We start from the raw sequence: 19401 nt of genomic DNA, 5'->3' as shown, positions 1-19401 counted from the left end.
GGTGTGAAAACTAGACGGGTTGTACTGAACTGTGAAAAAAGGAGCAAAATAGAAACAATGAACGATCTAAGCTTAAGATGTGCAACATTGAGCGAATTGCAAGGACTACAGCGTCGTTGTTGAGTAGTCACGGTGTCGGACTCGGACTGCCAAGTGGAATATCCGTGTGCAAACCTATCTCATGTTCCTTTTTGTCTCAGAAATTCATGAACTCTCCATCCATTTATTAACATATCTGTTCTCCTTCTGTAGTCTTTGCAATTGTCATAATATACATCAGTTACAGAAAATAAGTCATGTCGTAAGAATCTATTACTGAAGCAAGTAAGTGTGATGAAGAGTGACAACAGGCGAGATGCCGTATAGACCTCTCACAAAAAAGAAAAACGAGTGTGAACAGTGTTACAATAAAGGAATTCAAGAATCAAAACTTCCAAAATGGAACACAAGAGCGACTTGTTTCATGCACAGATACACTGATGTCCAATATTAAAGCACCAAACCATTATTTCTCCGTCCTGTGTCTAATTCACGATGTAATCATACAAACTGTCAACCAGATGTACGTACCATCTTGTTTTAAATGGAAGATGGCATTCCGGTCAGCAGACAATCGTGCCAATAATGACATCAGGTCACCTACGAAATGAGGTAGTGTCTGCCGGATAGTCCCACATCCACAATCGCTTTGTACACAGTCACAATGGTGCAATATGGCACAGGGAAGATGCGTACCATACTCTCTGCAGTTTGGGTGGGGGATGGAGGAGGGGGCTATAGAAACATATTCTCAACAGTGGGGGTGGTGGTGGGAGGGGGGGGGGGGCTATAGAAAGAATGGAAGCAGGACAGTCGCAAACTGATGTGGCCTGATGGCTTAGTGTGAAGCGTTCTGTTGTTTCGGCGGATGAGACGACAATTTATAAAGACCGAATCTGTATCCTGAAGATTAAGATGATGATGATGATTAGTGTTTTAGGGCGCACAACAGCGAGGTTATCAGCGCCCGCTGAAGATTAAGGCAGGTGTGACTTCAGAAGAGAGGACCATAATTTGACTGTAAGGACACGACAGTACCACTTTAGTACCGCAGGGCAATTGGCATGTGAGCTCGCAACATGCACTGAACATGTTGTACGGAGGCAAATTGTTTGTAGAAGGCTACAGCAGAGTGGCCTTTATTGTTGGAGACCTGTTGAATGTCTATCTCTCACGCACCTTCACAGAAGGGAACGCCTAGAGTGGAGTCATCAACATGCCATCTTGGACCAATGTTGCTCATCTGTATGAGACCCAATTTAGTCTGGAGAGTGATTCTCGATGGATTCACATTTGTACCCAAATATTGTGAAAAGAGACTGATGTCGAGACGTATCCCTAATGGTGTGGGCAAGGATTATGTTTAGCTATCGAACCCCTATTCATGAAATTGTACGGGTGAATCGGCAAGGTTTAACTGGTGTCAGGTATCGTGACGAGTTCTTGGGACCTCATTTGCGGTTGTTGCGAGGTACTGTGCGCCCAGATTTCGTAATGATGGACGAATACTCGATCACATGGAGCACAGGTGGTTGATGTTTTCTTGGAAACGGAAGATGGCGTGGCCTGCTCGCTCTCCCAGTTTGAATCCTGTAGATCATGTCTGGGATACACTTGCATCACGTCAGCAGCAATCAACCACCCTCCAAGACTGCGAGCAGCTCCGCAAGAAGAATGGGCGTCATTGGCCCCAACATGAGACTGATGACACCATTCACAGTATACCCATTCGTGTCAGGCCTGTATTGCTGCCAGAGGGGGTCGCATCCCATACTGAGCACATTAACCAGTTGTCGGAATGCGTATGCAAATCCCTTAAGTTGGAAAAAACGAAGAACATTTTTGTCTACCGCTATGCACGTTGCAGTAGTTTACCTTCTGAATTCTTTGCACTGTTTCTACTTTACTATCACCTGTTTATACCGTTTTGTGGCGAGACATAAGCAACCTTGCAGAATTTGCGTTTGTTGCTTTAATTTTGGACACCATTGTATTTGCGCAGACGAGTCTTTTCATATGGATCCGCTCGTATACAGTTTCGTATGTGGAGAGTGTCAGCATTGCTATCTCTTGTAGTTTACAGAAAGTGCTGTGCTTTTGAAAGCGGCGACCTTGGAAAAGTTGCTGTCATTTGCGAAGGAGTGTGGTGTGGAAGGGAAAGTTAAGATCACATGACAACACATTTAGGGAAGAATGATTTCTTCAAAATACCTGTTTTACGGTTATACAACAACGTCAGCACGGCTACATTCAATTGTTAGGAGTAATTCAGGTAAGTAGGAGATAAACAGTGTGGCGTTACAGCAGAAACGTATCTTAGGTTTCAAGCAAATATACCCTTAGAATGGTGTCTCTACCCGTATCGCTGAAAGCAGTACAATAAAACCAAATAAAATATAAGATTAATTGTATATACTTGGTTGCATGAGCTCAGTTGCCCTTCCGACATAGTGCAATATCTTCGTTTTACTGCTATTGTGATGGTCGCATCTGTCTCAACATGACTAAACCCGCACTGCTTGTAGTTCGGAGATTGTAACCTAAAGCATAATTTCTCTGTAATTCCTTTGACGTACCTACAGTTTTCTGCATTTTTAACTAGGAAATTGTGCTTTACATGTGGGCTGTAACGCTTGCGAATCTCTCATTTTTTCTTAGCAAGTTTTCAACATGCCTATTATTTTCGTACTTTTAGTGCCCCCACAGTAGAAAGCTACACAGTGAAACAGTTCGGTAAGCATTACTTTGGAAGAAGAATTTGTTACTTATGAATGCCCAGATACGTCAATTCAACAACTGAAGCAAACGATTGTGCACTAAACATGAAAAGGCAGAAATGTGTCAAGTGCTAAAGTTCTGTTTGTTGTCATACAGTTGTATTGTATGTCTTAAATGTAAACAGCTTAAACAAGGCAGAATGAGATTTTCACGCTGCAGCGGAGTGTGTGCTAATATGAAACTTCCTGGCAGATTTCAGGAGTGCTAGTTCTGCAAGGTTCGCAGGAGAGCTTCTGTTAAGTTTGGAAGGTAGGAGACGAGGTACTGGCAGAAGTAAAGCTGTGAGGACGGGGCATGAGTCGTGCTTGGGTAGCCTAGCCGGTAGAGCACTTGCCTGCGAAAGGCAAAGGTCCCGAGTTTGAGTCTCGGTCCGGCACACAGTTTTAATCTGCCAGGAAGTTTCAGCTTAAACAAGCTCTTTGTGGTAAATGTAATCTGCAAAGAAACAGAAAACATCCAAATTCCACGTAACACCTTCAATTTATTTTCTTTCCTGTGTGGTTTTTTTCCCCTAGAAATACTTAACCCCAAGCTATGCATAGCACAATACTAACACCTCTTCCTCTTTCTGTGTTCAACACCTCACTCGTTATGGAGGGATGCTGACTCAGTTTTTCAGGACAGCAAATGGGAAGTTATGGTACAGAAAACGGTCCAGAGATCATCAGCGTGTGTGTGTGTGTGTGTGTGTGTGTGTGTGTGTGTGTGTGTGTGTGTGTGTGTAGTGTTATGAAACAATGTGTGTATAGTATGTGCAGTGACTTAGTGAGATATGAGTGAACAGTGTAGCATTACGTTATTTAATAAGTTATTTGCAAAAAACGTATTGTATACTAGGAGTAAATCTAATGATTGTCTCTATCTAGAAATCTGGAAATATATGTGTATACAAATTAGCTTGCTTTAAATTGGTATAAAATCGTAAATGCTCTGACATTCCTATATCCTTGTAAAAAGAGATCTACGGATGAATAAAGCTGCTGCTGCTGCTGCTGCTGCTGCTACTACTACTACTACTACTACTACATAAACAGATAATTGACATGTCTAGAATGCTGACTACTAAAATAAAGTAATATTTTCAAACCTGAAGGAGCTTAGTTTGTCAGAAAATACATGAATAATATAAGATTTAGAAATTACATAGAACAATACATTTAGAGCACATTCAGATTGTGAACAGGAAGTGTGCTCTAGACAGTTAGGTTTTAAATTGGTGTTCCACATGACCACATTAGTAACAGAAGAGTGTAGTGTACTGATTGATTTTTTTCTGGGAGTATACACTTTTAAAACAGGATTAAAATTTAAACTAGGCCTCCCATTATAATTTTTATTGTTCATATATGTTGCATGTATATAAAATGCCCTGAAATAACTTTTTGGTGTTCTGTAATTGCAATATAATATTTCAAAATTTACTTTATTATGTTATTTAGTAATAAGAAAAATGTTAAATATCAAGTGAATTTTGAAAATGAAGAAGGTAGGCATCAGGCTGTGTTGCAGTTCAATTTGTCAAAACATTTACTTCATATTCACATTTATTGGCTATGGTGACACAAACACATAGGCCCATGATGACATGCAGTGCCAACTGAATGCTGTCATGTGTCCCCTGTTGGGTCATTAAAGGGTGATATGGATAGCATTCCAGTCAAGGTTAGATTTTTTGAAACTAGGGCTACTGCCTCTCCTCAAAGTAACTCTTCAACTGCCCTCGGAGTCTTAGTGCTCTCTTTTCCAGTGTTGCCACAAAGGAAAATCTTTGGGTAGTACAGAGAAATAAGACTTAAGATGGCACTGGGCTCATGTCAAAGGCAAGTGTGGTCCAATCCTCACCCAGTCACCCATATTTCGATTTTATCTTGTTTCCCTAATTAAGACAAACATTGGTTAGGAGGTGGACAGATTCCTTCCTTTGTCCATTCTGAGCAATTACGTTACTGTTAATGGAACTTACAATCCCAATGTGACCTGTTGGGCCTATTGGCTTGTCTGTGTACTATAATACCAGTTACTTTACCACACCGTAATCAAAGATTTGGCAGTTGCATTGTTACTGTTGTGTCGAACTGTTGGAGGGTTTCTGAAAGTTACTGTTTTTGGGCCAGTTCTGCAGTAATATCACAAACATTTTTGAAGTACTGTTTGCCTTATATAGTTTTGCCAAGATAGTGGATGAATACTGGTGTCAGGCGGTTTCCTTCACAATTAAAAGGATCACCATTTGTTACTGTTATCGTGTACAAAAAGGTGATGGCTACAGCCATACTAGTTTAAATTATAAACCTGGCAGCAGCATTCCATGAAATGAAAGATATCCATTTGGTACTAAACCATGTCCTGCTGCGTGCTGTAGTCCATGACACATCAGGTACTTCACGCAAATTGCCATGGATGAGGCTGGCCTCCCAGATCGACTGGTGTCTTGTGTCGAATCACGAGGAGCTTGGAACTTGGCACACCGTTCCAAAACAGGTTTTACAACAGTCATGCTGTCCCATAGACAGTCTTAATCACATAATGGATTTCTTATTTTTGTTTGTGTTTTGGCAATCAAGAAAAAAATAACAGCATATTGGTCCTTTTTGGTAATAACATTGCCATATTTCACATTTCCGCATTTACCCACACATGTTGGAAAGACACAAATGTCACCCTTGCCTATATGTTGGTGCTTATACACCTGCATCAGAGTCATGCTACATTGTATGTACACTGCAACAATGCCCTAAAACATATTTATTTATTATTTTTTTTTAATAGATAATAGACTTCAGCAATTAGTCGTCCTTTTTAAATTTTATTGGCAGATCTAGATTTCAGCTAGAAACTAGCCATTCTCAATGCACTATCATTTTTGATCAATGCATATAATGCCTGTTGGTCGGGCTTCATCCACAGTTCATTGTGTGTAGGTAATGAACTGTGGATGAAGCCCGACCAACAGGCATTACATGCATTGATCAAAAATGATAGTGCATTGAGAATGGCTAGTTTCTAGCTGAAATCTAGATCTGCCAATAAAATTTAAAAAGGACTATTGATAGCTGAAATCTATTATTTACAAGTCAATATAAGTCACTGCGTGCAACAGCCTTCTGAATGGAAGGTAACCTGAAGAAATTTTTTTGATCGCCCTTTATACCATTTCCACTTCAGTCTGTTTCCTGATACTACACCCCCCCCCCCTCCCCGCCCGTACTATTAATTCTCAATGTGGATCTGTGCGTTGCTTTATCTGCCTCCGTAGCCGAGATTGCTAACACATGCCTGTGTGGTAGCACTCGACTTAGAGATAAGCTGGTTCGAATACAGGTGGTGGATGAAATTTCCAGTGCCAATATTTGGCCAGCAAGGGGAGTAGATGTGGTGTCATAAAGTTTCTGATTACCAGTCTTTGCACCAATGTCCTGTATTAAATTCCAAACCTCTCTGCTCAGAAGTGAGGGTATGTGACCTGTTGATATTGATCTGTCTGTCTGGATGGGGACAGGAAGCTCGGTGGCTCCCTTGGTGCTATTTGAGAGGAGTAGGCTATGTGCCAGCACGGTGTTTCACCCTCTCCCTTCTTTCATCATCCGCCACCACTGTACATTAAGTCCATGTCTCGTCAGTCAGTTTGTAAACCTTTCTTTTTACATACTCCGGAGCTTAGACGTGAAAAGCATACTGAGTTAAATAGTCAGCTTGAATCCATGTCATCCACATATTGCTCGTTCAACATGGGTGCACTGATGAAAATGTTCTCTCTACTATGTCTTGTGTACTTCTGTTTGACATCATTGCCTCCTCCTCCTCTCCCCCCCCCCCCCCCCCCTCCCCCTCCCCCAGGCTTGTGCTCAAAGTATTAAGGATGTGTGAGTAATAGGAATGATTACCAAATAGGTAACCAGCCAGTAACGTCGGACATCGTGCCCTAGTGCCACCCCATATATACCATTCTCTTTGTTGAGAAGCTGATTTTTGCAGAGGAGATTGATAGAACTGAGGAAGAATTGCAGTTCGTCAGATAAATTAATCACTGTCTCAAACATGTATTCAGTTGCTTAGTTGGAATGAAACTGTACTGTGCATTAGACTATGAATTAATGTATTTCTTTTGGGGATTTTCTTTATTATTTAACTGTTGTTGTGACATTTGACTGTTATTTCTTAACATAATTTCTTTTTCTTAAGGTGGTAACTGGTTCAGTGGTAGAAACAAGCAAGCACCTGTTGTGACAACAAGAGAGGGTGCTGCACCACTACACAAGTCAACAATCACGCAGTATCCGGCAGCAGCACCACTCCCGCTGCCTACTAATGTTGAAGAGTTTGAAGCTGCTGAAAAAGCTTGCTTCTCGCCAGAGAGATCAAGAGATATATCTGGACCAGTAATAACTGCAAAAGCTGTTTCCATTGACTGGCAAGAGAATGGCTGTGGGAAAATGGAAAATGCTTCTGATCCACATGTGGCAAGCTACGACTGCAGAGGTGCTGTTTCTTTGAGTTCTGTAATGCAGACGAATGTCCCACAGCCCTTCTCATCACAAGGCAAAAGCACTTACCTCAACATGCCTGGTGGACAGTGGGGCCAGAGTGATAAATATGTAGCCGAAGAGCTGAGAAATTCCCACTTTTCAAATTCGGCTGCTGAAGCCCATGAGAAATTTGAAAAAAATAAGAGATCAGGTATTTTAGCACTTAACTGTTTTGACAGATTAAATTCCAGGAATAATGCTTTGCCGGTAAATTTAAATCTAAAAAAAAGCCTAAGCACTCGGTGTCAGTATATAATTCCTCAGGTCAGCTTTGTGCCCACAAGATACTGCAGCACTAACGATGCAAACAAGCCCCTCTCTCAAAAACAAAAGCTAAAGCAAGCTGTGAAAGATTATGGTGCAACTGTGATTGTGTTCCACATTGGTATATCATTAATATCTTTAGGGGGATTCTATCTAGCTGTATCAAGGTACGTTCGCCCACTCATCGACCACTGTTGTGTAATTATCTTTAATCATACTGGTTGTAAACATACAGTAATGTTGTATTAACACAAATCTTTGCATGACTGTCTTTGCACTTGGCTGGGAATCAGAGAATATTTCTTTCTAACAGATGGCTGTAACTTTGACAACCATTAACTCAAGAAGTGAAGGTGTAATGCACACAAAATGTTAGTGCACTCATATTTGTTGATAAATGTGTTATGACTCATTGGGCTACTGAAAATCGTTTTATTTTAAAAATTGTTTCAGAATCGTGTTCTGTTCTTACGTGCTCTGTTGGGCAGATGTGAAAGCACTAGCAAAGTTTGTGTGAATACGTAATAGCTTCTAACAGCACGTTGTTATGAACAACAGATACTAATGTACTCTTATAAGGGTTTAAATTTCTCACAGTAATTGTTTTTATGCATAATTATCATGCCTCATATTTTATATTCCTCTTTGTAATGAGTTATTTATGACTTTTAACATCTTCCATTAACTTCCTGTCCAAGAATGTTCCACAGTGTGGATATCAATCTAAAGTTTTGATAGAGCGAGGATAGCAGAAGAGCCACATTGCTTCCTGAGTTCTTGCATTGAAACATGTCAGATAAATTAAATGCTTAATTGATGAGTGAATGAATTTCAGAAATGATTATACCAAATTGGCTCAAAAATAAGCTGTGCCCTAAATTTTGAGAGGTGGGGAGGTTCTCAGTAGAGAAAAATTTGTCACATTAACCATTTACAAAAATATTCGCAAGTGGTCACTCTAAATCTCATTTTCTGTTTTATGTAGATAAAGTACACAGAAATGACAGCCTGTTAATCAGTATTCATTCATGTCATTCTTAACTTTACAACTGTAATTTGTTTAGGATGTATATGCCCTGGGACAACTGGGAAATCAGGGAATTATTTCATGTGAGAAAACCCCAGAAATTTTTTAGAATATTGGGAATTGAGACAGTCTGTAAATGGTTTGATATGATGCTAAGCATCTGTTTTATGAAGTTGCGCCTTTAAATATAATGAATAAGTCAATCTGCCTTCATTGCAGCAATTTTATTCTTTACTTTAGTTCTGAAGTCACCTTTAAGGATATCCAACACTACCATAGCCCCGGCGGTGTAAATTTTTGGCGTCGTATGGAGTTTTATCCACCTTCTCTACGTCTAGGCGCTGTTGACCTTCCATTCATGGATTTCGCAATGTCGCCAGATTCTTGGGACTTACTTCCGACAGAAAACTGTGCTGGTCTTCCCATGTTTCATATCTTTTGGCTCACTGTCTGCAATCCCTCAACACCTTCCATTTTCTGAGTGGTATCTCCTTGGGAGCTGACAAAGTGGTGCTCCTCCGCCTATATCACATCTTAGTGTGCTCGAAATTGGACTATGGAAGCATAGTTTACTCCTCTGTATGGGCATCTATCCTTTGGCGTCTAGATTCTGTCCACCACCATGAATTGCGTTTAGTGCCTGGAGCCTTTTTACTAATCCTGTGGAGAGCCTTTACGCTGAGACTGATGAACCTCTGCTGTCCAATTGGCAAGCTGTCCTTCTGAGTTGTTACAATAGTCATCTGTCTTCCATGCCTGCTCATCTGACCCATGCCCCTCCTTTTTTTTTTAAAGGTATGCAGGCAGCCCTTCCTCTCTACTACCACCCAGAGTCTGTTTCCATCAACTGCTACATTAACATTCCTTCCAATTTCCTAAAACTTTCTTGACAAATGGGGGTACAAGTTCACCTTGGCTTTGCCCTTGGACCTGTCTTCTCCGTGACCTTGGTCAGCTTGGAGTTTATCATCGGGCATTTGATGCTCTATGTGCTCAAATGGAGGATGCCACATTTATTTACACAGATGGCTCCAAGACCACCTTTGGTGTTGGGAGTGCCTGTATTATTGACAACACCACTGTTAGATTTCGGCTTCCTGACCAGTGTTCAGTTTTTATTGCGGAGCTTTACACTGTTCTCCAGGCTTTCCAATACATCCGTCACCATCAGTAGGGACAGTATATTATATGCTTGGATTCGCTCAGCTCTTTACTCAACCTCCAAGCTTTATCCCGTCCAGGACTGCCTCCACATGCTCCACTTGGGGGCATCTCTGTGGCATTCCTCTGGATCCCATGGCATGTTGGTAAATGCAGAAATGAAGTAGTCGATATAGCGGCAATGGCTGCTGTCTCTCTTCCTCGGCCCACTGTTCACATGGTTCCCTTTCCTGGTCTACAGAGCATTTTATGCCGTGTCATATCTGAGCATTTATTTTATGTTGATGTCTGTACAACTTGACATTTTCCCCTCAAAGAAATATTGGAGAGTGAAGAAAGAATGACAGCCAGGTTCCTTACATAATGCAGAGTAGTATCCCAGAACCTGATCTATGATGCAATCATCATGAAAGAACTAAGTAGTTTCTCTGTTAGGCTCTGCTGAAATTCTGATTAGCATCTTCTTCGAAGAGGAGCCTTGATAAAGAAATGATGTAAACACCATCCTGTGGTGTCAGGGGCTAGAATATACCTGTGGCAGTTCCTTGCCTGTCCTAAGAGGTGACTTGAGTCTTATATCTAGTCAGACTTTTACATTGGTGACTTGGCTATTACTACAACATTTGTCATTTTTAGCTTATTTCGCAATCTTTCTCTTAAACTTGTTGACATACTTGTGGTCCCCTTTTAGGGTTGACCTTCACTTCCTAAATTTCTCAGAAGTGCGGATCATTAGGGGAAGGTTGCAGTATGTGATGCATAGACTATCTAATGTGTGTTGTGATCTTCTCTGTCAACTATGAAGAGTGGATTTATGTTTGCGCCCAAAATCTATTGCGATAGCCAATCCATCATAGAGATGTCATCATGTACCTTCGTGGTCATATCGCTGGAAAAAGCAGGGATTGCACTGCTGATGCCTGAGCCGTAACCTTCCCAAGTATGTCTGTCCAATCTGGGCCACTAGAGTTCCAGGCAACGACTGCCACACCAGGTAGCCTTTGCTGTGGCACAGCGGTGCCTGTGGGGAAAGCCTCCGATTAGAGTGAGTGGTGTCAAGGGGATGATCCACAATGAAACAAGTCAAACTCACTCGTACTGAAGGTCATGCCAACACAGCCATCTCAGCAAAGAGAAATCAAGTATTTAATGCAGAGGCTTACAACCACGTGGCATTTCAGTCTTTAGCCATGTCAAGGGCTGAGTTAGGCAAGGAGAAACGGAGGTGGACAGTTCGCCCAGTTCTGGTGTGCTCCAGAACTGACAGAGGATCTTATGCATCAACAAAGCCACTGTTTTGAGTTGAGAAAGTATTAATGATAGATTTGTAGAAGAAACTGAGAAATGGATCTGTGTTTATTACTATTAATTAATGACTAATCAGAGGCATTTCATTCCGGTGACATGCTCAAAGATGAAAAAGTTCCATCACACCTCATAACAAATTCTCACTGGTGGCCAGCCACCAGCAGTCTCTAAGCGTTCTCGGGCTCAATTTAATGCTCAGAAGTACGATCCGAAAATGTTCCCCTCACTGGCCACACCGTGGGAGGAACGTAAGTCTCAGGATGGTAGTAGCAGTTATTCGCCCCGATTCGTAGTTTGTACGAGAGCTGATGGGGCGTCTTTTCTCTCCACAAAGCCTCAGTTCTTCATCGAGCATTTAGAGGACAAGTTTGGGGAGGTGGAGGGCTTGTCCAAAATGCGCTCTGCGTCAGGAAACGGCATCCTCTGCCCAGTCACAACGGTTACTTGCTTGTGACAAGTTGGGGGATGTTGCCGTTACGATCACACCCCATAAGAGTTTAAATATGGTCCAGGGAGTTATTTACCATAAGGACCTTCTTTTGCAGTCTGATGACGAGCTGTGCGCCAATTTAGAGCACCCAGGTGTACATTTCATCAGGCGCTTTCATCGGGGTCCGAAGGAAAATCAGATTGCTACCGGTGCCTTCATCTTGGCCTTTGAGGGTGATACATTACCGGAAAAGGTCAAGGTGATGGTCTATTGATGTCACGTCTGCACCTCCAGCCTCACATGTCGAGATTGCGGACTCCCATCACATCCCAATACTCCATGTGCCCCGCCTCCCATCTGTGTCAACTGCGGGGAGCACCATTCACCTTACTTGCCAGACTGCAGAATCTTCCAGAAAGAGCGTAAAATCATGGAATATAAGACCCTGGACCGACTGACCTATACTGAGGCCAAACGGAAATACGACCGACTCCATCCTGTGAGAATGACATCTTCCTACGCCGCTGCTACAACATCTGTGCTAGCCCCATCAGTTTCTCGAATTCCGGCCAGATCGATGAGTAGTACAACTCCTCCTGCCCCCTCGCCAGTGGGGGGGCTCTACCCACCGGGTTGCTCCTGTGCCACCTACCTCAGGAGCAACATCATCCCACCCATCGGGGACGTCCGTCCCCGCTTCTAAGCCGGAGAAGTGTCCAACTTCTTCAGCTTCTCACGCTCGCAAGGGGTCCCTTGGGTCCCTCCCTTCCCAGGTTTCCATCAGCGGGAAGGCTGACGACCGACAGTGGTGTAAATGCCCACAATCAACTGGTCGTAGGGCTTCGCGATCTTCCTCCGTCCCGAAGACTGAATCGGTGAAGCCCTTCCAGCTAGTGCAACCCAAGGAGCAGCATGAGAAACCCAAGAAGAAGAGCTCTAAGCCCAAGGAACTCGCGGTGGCAGCCACCCTACCGCAACCTTCCAGCTCTGCGTCTGAGGACGAGGTGGAGATTCTGGTGTCCGCTGAGGACCTTGATCTCGCCGGTCCCTCAGACGCCATGGATAGCACTCGCACAGGTGCTCCATTGGAGGCAGCAGGTGATACAGTGGCGTAATCTGCCTTTCCAGTCCCTTCACGCCTTTCTCAGTCATGGACAATATCATCCTCCAGTGGAACTGCAGCGGTTTCTTCCACCATCTAGCTGAGCTCCGCCAACTTGTCAGCCTTCACCCTTTCTTCTGCATTGCTCTTCAGGAAACTTGGTTTCCAGCAATGTGAACCTCTGCCCTCCGTGGCTATCGGGGTTATTATAAGAACCGGGCTGCTTATGAAAGGTTGTCTGGTGGCGTCTGCATCTATGTCCTTAACTCTCTTCACAGCGAGTCTGTCCCTCTAAAAACACATTTAGAGGCTGTCGCTGTTCGGGTGTGGACGCCACAGGCTGTTACCGTCTGCAGTCTTTACCTTCCACCGGATGGTGATGTCGTGCAGCATGTCCTAGCTGCACTGATAGCCCAATTGCCGCCACCTTTCTTGTTACTGGGCGACTCCAACGCCCATAACCCTCTGTGGGGTGGGTCAGTGGCGACAGGTCGAGGCGCCACCATTGAGCATTTATTGTCACGGCTCGATCTTTCGCTTTTAAATGATGGTTCCTTCACACACTTCAGTGTGGCGCATGGCATGTACTCCGCCATCGACCTTTTGATCTGCAGCCCTAGCCTCTTACAGTCTGTCCAATGGAGAGTGCATGACGACCTGTGTGGTAGTGACCACTTTCCGATCTTCCTGTCACTGCCACAGCGTCAGTCTTCTGGGCGCCCTTGCAGGTGGGCTATGAATAAGGCTGACTGGGACTTGTTTTCTTCCACTGCCACTATTGAGCCCCTCTCTCTAATGATGACATTGATGCGGTGGTTCAATCGGTCACTACCGGCATCGTTACTGCCACAGAATCTGCCATTCCCCATTCTTCTGGGTCCCCTCGGCGGCGGACTGTGCCTTGGTGGTCGCCTGAGATCGCTGAAGCGATTAAAGATCGTCGGCAGGCGCTCCAGCGTCACAAGCGACATCCCTCCATCGAACACCTTATCGCCTTCAAACGGCTGCGTGCGCGAGCCCGCCGCCTTGTCCACCAACGCAAGCAGGAGTGCTGGGAGCGGTAAGTGTCCACCATTGGCCTCCATGTCACTCCATCACAGATCTGGGCTAAGATTCGACACCTCTATGGCTATCGGACCCCTGTCAGCGTCCCTGCGCTCTCACTGAATGGAGTGGTTTGTACTGACTCCGACGTAATTGCCAACCACTTGGCAGAGCATTTCGCTCTAAATTCCGCTTCTGCGAATTACCCACTGGCCTTCCGCTCCATTAAAGACCGGATGGAACGTCGGAGCCTTTGTTTTTGCACCTACCATCCTGAATCCCACAATGCTCCATTCAGTGAGTGGGAATTTCACAGTGCCCTCACCGCTTGCCCTGATACCGCTCCTGGGCCAGATCGCATCCACTAACACCTTTCAGTAGACTGCAAGCGACGCCTCCTCGACCTTTACAACCGTATTTGGGTCGAGGGTGAGTTTCCGTCGCAATGGCGGGAAAGCATTGTCATCCCCGTTTTGAAACCGGGCAAGAGCCGTTTGGAGGTGGACAGCTACCGCCCCATTAGCCTCACCAACGTTCTTTGCAAGCTTCTTGAACGGATGGTGAGCCGGTGCTTGAATTGGGTACTGGAGTCTCGGGGCCTTCTGGCTCCGTCTCAGGGTGGGTTCCGTAAAGGCCGCTCTGCCACCGACAATCTGTTGAGCCTGGAGTCGGCCATCCGTACTGCCTTTGCCCGCTGTCAGGACCTTGTCGCTGTCTTTTTCGACCTACGGAAGGCGTACGATACGACATGGTGTCGTCACATACTTTCTATGCTTCATGGATGGGGTCTTCGGGGCCCTCTGCCGATCTTTATCCGAAATTTTCTGTCGTATCGTACCTTTCGCGTGCAAGTCGCGGCCTCCCATAGTTCCTCCCGAGTTCAGGAGAACAGTGTGCCACAGGGATCTGTTTTAAGTGTCTGCCTGTTTTTAATAGACATTAACGGGCTTGCTGCGGCGGTGGGAACGTCTGTCTCAGCGTCCTTGTATGCTGACGACTTCTGCCTTTACTACAGCTCTATTGGCATTGCAGCTGCAGAGCGTCAGCTAGAGGGCGCTATCCGTAAGGCGCAGTCTTGGACTGCAGCTCATGGGTTCCAGTTTTCGGCAGCCAAGACCTGCGTTATGCATTTCTGCCGGCAACGCACTGTTCACCGGGAGCCGCGGCTTTATCTTGATGGCGAACATCTTGCTGTGGTGGAGTCACATAGGTTTTTGGGTGTGGTTTTTGATGCCCGGTTGACTTGGCTGCCTCATATTTGGCAGCTTAAACAGATGTGTTGGCGGCATCTAAATGCTCTGCGATGCTTGAGCCACACCCGCTGGGGCGCCGACCAATCTACCCTGTTACGGCTCTACCAGGCATTAATCCAGTCCCGTCTGGATTATGGGAGCCTGGCTTATGGCTCAGCATCCCCATCTGCGTTGCGTGTGCTGGACCCAGTCCTCCACAGCGGGGTACGCCTTGCCACTGGTGCTTTCCTTACCAGCCCTGTGGATAGCATACTAGTGGAGGCAGGTGTCCCTCCACTGAGTTACGACACCAACAGTTACTGGCTGCTTATGCTGCCAATGTTTTTAGCTTGCCCGGACATCCTAACTATCGTCTCCTATTCCCACAGTCGCACGTCCATCTTCCAGAATGTCGGCCCAGGGCTGGATGTACGATGGCGGTCTGCGTCCGAGAGCTTCTCTCTGGGCTTGGGGCTTTACCTCTTCCGTCTCCTTTCAGGGCACCTCTGCGTACACCCCATGGTGTGTGCCTTGCCCTCGCCTTCAGCTGGAATTGGCACAGGGCCCGAAGGACTCAGTCCCTCCGGAGGCTTTCCGCCGTCACTTTCTTTCCATTCTCGCAATGTATCAGGGCTCTGGCATTGTTTACACTGACGGCTCGATGGTTGCCGGTCGTGTCGGTTATGCGCTAACTCTGGTGGACCATTCCGAACAACGTTCATTGCCGGCTGGCTGCAGCGTTCACACTGCTGAGCTGGTCGCCATCTTTTGTGCCCTAGAGTAAATCCGCTCCTGCTCAGGTGAGTCCTTCGTGATCTGTAGTGATTCGCTGAGCGGTTTACGAGTTCTCGACCAGTGTTTCCCTCGTTCTCGTCTGGCGATAGTTATCCAGGAGTCCCTGCATACTCTTGCACGTTGCGGCCGCTCTGTGGTCTTTGTGTGGACCCCAGGCCGTGTTGGGATACCCGGCAATGAAAAAGTTGACCGCCTGGCGAAAGAGGCCACCAGACGCACCATCTCTGGAGATTGGCCTCCCGGCGACTGATTTGCGGGCAATCTTACGCTGCAAAATTTTCGACCTCTGGGACACTGAATGGCGCAACCTGCCCATGCCAAACAAACTTCGCCCTATCAAGGCGACGACGACTTGTGTGGTGGTCGTCCGTGCGGGTCTGCCGCCAGGAGTCTGTTGCCCTCTGCCGACTGCGCATTGGGCACACTTGGCTGACGCACGGCCACTTATTACGCCGTGAGGACCTACCTCTATGTCGCTGTGGCTCCGTTTATCTGTGGTCCACATTTTGTTGGAGTGTCGCCTTTTAGCTGTGCTCAGGCAGTCATTAGCGCTGCCTGATACACTCCCTGCCCTTTTAACTGATGACCCTGCTATGGCTGGCTTAGTTTTGCGTTTTATTCGGGCAGGGGGTTTTTCTCATTTAATCTGAGTGTTTGTTTTATTTTATTGTTTTGTGTTGATTCTGGCCTTTGGCCTACGGTTTTTACACTGAGTTTTTAATGTGTTCTCAGTGGTTGGCTTTTCCTTTTTACACTCTATGGTCGGCCAACCAACTTCACACTCTGTGTGATTTTAATTTGTTTCGTCTGATCTCTGTCTGAGTCTTTCTTGTCCTGTGTCATCTACAGTCTTCTCTGTTGTTCGTTTTTTATTCTCTGTGGGTGGTTTTTGTTTTCTGGAAAAAGGGACCGATGACCGAAGCAGCCTGGTCCCTTTAATCCCACAAACCAACCAACCAACCATAACAAATTCAAAAGGATTCGAGGTGTCTTCTTCCAGTGGGACCTTACAGACAGATATGCTGTGCTGTAACCTAGAGAAGCATGGAATACATATTGCTTATCACATTCAGAAAGGACCTAAATATTGTAGGGTTGACAATGAAGCTTTCACCCTAGACCCCTCAGGGACCCAGCATTCGCTTTCTGAGTATGGGCTTGGTGACCCCGGGGTTCCTGAGCTTGACTGGTAATTGCCATCAGCCCTCTGTCACTGTAAGCTCTGAGTTTGCTTCAGCGACCACCATACCGCCCAGCAGTGGAATGTTGTGTGTTTCGTAGATGGGGGGTCTTGGCTTCACCACCTGGACTGCAAGGAAGGTACACACCTCTGTTAAAAAAATGTCATCCTCAAGGTGTGCTACATGCTTACGGGGTGAATGGCTGTTGAGGTAAAACAGTCTCTAGCAGGCAACCTCTGGGGCACCTGCCACCCTCTAGTTGTATAAGGCTTCCTCAGGCAAGCAGGGCTCTGCCTGGATCAACGGTTGTTTCCCTAGTGTCTCGTGGAATCCCTATGGAACGATCTCATCAAACTACTACTACTAATAGGACGAGCGTACTGTCAGGTCGTACCTACACCCACTCCTTAAAGAGAGCTCAGCTGGTCAGTTCTTGCAAACAGAAGTCTCAGAATCATAGTAATAGGGCATTAGTGTGCCATAACACTTTCATTGTAATCAAGCAAACAGGGGGACCTTTTGAGAAGATCTCACCTTTCTATATTCACAAAACATCGGAAGGTATTGCTGCGTCTCTAAAAAGTGTCAAACGGCTTCATAATGGAACACTTCTAGTTGAGACTGCTAATTCAAATTGTATATCTAAGCTTCTGGGGTGTAATACCTTAGGTGACTAACCAGTTGACGCTGAGTGGCATAACACCCTTAACTTTAGTAAAGGCGTGGTTACCTGCTCCAATATAATGGAGGTGGACCCTGTGGAGTTACGTGAAGAATCGAAAAATATGGGCATCACTGAAGTGCTGAGCTATATGAGGAGAGCCAATGGCAAATTGGAAAAATCGGCATCATTTATTCTAACGTTTAGTACTCTAGAATTACCTGAACATATCCTTGCAGGCTATATCCGTCTTAAGGTTCGCCTGTTTGTTTCTAACCCAGTGCGATTCAACAAGTGTCAAAGATTTGACCATACCGCAATGGGATGCAATGGGAAGGCTACATCTGGCAATTGTGGAGGCTCAGATCACGAATCAGGCAATTCTTGTACACTTCCTCCGAAATGCGTAAACTGCTCGGGGGATCACCCAGTGTGGAGCAGAAAGCGTGATGTTTACAACGAGGAAAGGAAAATTCAGGAGTTGAAAGTAAAGAGATGCAAACCCTATGGTGAAGCTAAAAAAGCTTTCAAAGCTATGCAACCACTGGCTTGTAATACTTCTTTTGCATCACCCCATAAGACGCCAGTTGCTAAGTGTGATGCCTCCACACAAACTCAGACCAGAGATTTAAGTACAAGTACTTGCACTTGTCAGTGTATCTGTGGGAGAAATGCTCCACTTGAAACTGAAGTTGTTCAGAAGCCATCAGCAATAGGCTTACCACGTAAGACACATTCCACTATCCAACATCAGAAGCCAACTAAGCCATCTCTACAACTCAGGCAACCACCTCCTCCCATCAGTAAAGGAAAATGTAGTTTTATATCCAAGAAAATGATAGTTAAACCTTCAGATCGGTGAACTCTCTCGCTTTCTTACGGGACTATGCTCTTCAGGACTTCCAAAGGGAGGAACCGGAGAGTGAGGAACCCGCTAATGTTCCGCCTGACCTCCCCAGTAAATCAGCGCCTGTGAGGGAGAAAGACAAGAACAACCATAGCTAACCAATGGCTTTCACAGTGTTGCAGTGGAATTTGATGGATATTGCTCATATTTGGAAGAATTGCATCTACTGGTCCAGGAGAAACTGTTCTGCATCTGCTTACAAGAAACACATCTTAGTCACCTACACACCTGCAGTACAGGGCTACCACACATACTAGAAGGACAATACTACTAGAGACAGGGCTAAAGGTGGAGTGGCTGTTTCATTGATGGCAGATGCAACGCATCTCCTGTCCGTCTCACCACGACCATGCAAGCAATTGCTGTGGAAGATCTCGCACCCTTTAATATCACAGTGTGTTCTTTGTAGCTCCCCCAATGAGGCTTTGGATGCAGACGCACTGGCAGGACTCTTCTGGGCACTCCCTCCTCCATTCTTACTTGTGGAGGTCTTAAATGCACACAATGTGCTGTGGGGCTCAGGTACCACTTGCTCCAGTGGTCAGATGATCAAGCGATTCGTCCATTCTGAGAATCTCTGCCTTCTGAATGACACACTTTTCCACAGCTTCAGGGTCAGCCATTGACCTTTGTTTTTGTTTCCCAGATATTGCAGACTCATTTCAGTGGGCAGTGGTTCCAGATTTACATTCTAGTGACCACTTCCCAGTGTGGATTCGTCTGCCAACTAGGACAGTAGCTGACAGGAGACCACACAGTTGGATGATATAAAGGTCAAATTGGTTATAGTAGAGTCGACAGGCTATTTTTGAACAAAAGGATTGTCCACAGGAGGCGGTGGCCCATATCACTTGTCAGATCCAATGGGCTGCCACAGAGTCCATCCCCAGGTTTAGTAACTACCTTAGATGACAACCTGTACCTTGGTGGAATGACGGCTGTCAAT

At 45.4% G+C, this 19401-nt stretch overlaps 1 protein-coding gene across 1 annotated transcript in view; it reads left to right on the top strand.

Moving 5' to 3' along the window:
• Positions 1-1975: 1975 nt before the first annotated feature.
• Positions 1976-19401, top strand: part of LOC126484105 (uncharacterized) — a 52540-nt gene continuing 35114 nt past the window's right edge. Inside the window, exons 1-2 of the mRNA XM_050107483.1 lie at positions 1976-2311; positions 7000-7774. Of these exons, the coding sequence (XP_049963440.1) occupies positions 2233-2311; positions 7000-7774 (854 nt within the window). The 5' untranslated portion in view covers positions 1976-2232. The remainder of the gene's footprint in view (positions 2312-6999; positions 7775-19401) is intronic.

Source organism: Schistocerca serialis, chromosome 6 (assembly GCF_023864345.2).
Source record: "Schistocerca serialis cubense isolate TAMUIC-IGC-003099 chromosome 6, iqSchSeri2.2, whole genome shotgun sequence".
NCBI lineage: Eukaryota > Metazoa > Arthropoda > Insecta > Orthoptera > Acrididae > Schistocerca > Schistocerca serialis.
This window is presented reverse-complemented; position numbering and strand designations above follow the sequence as displayed.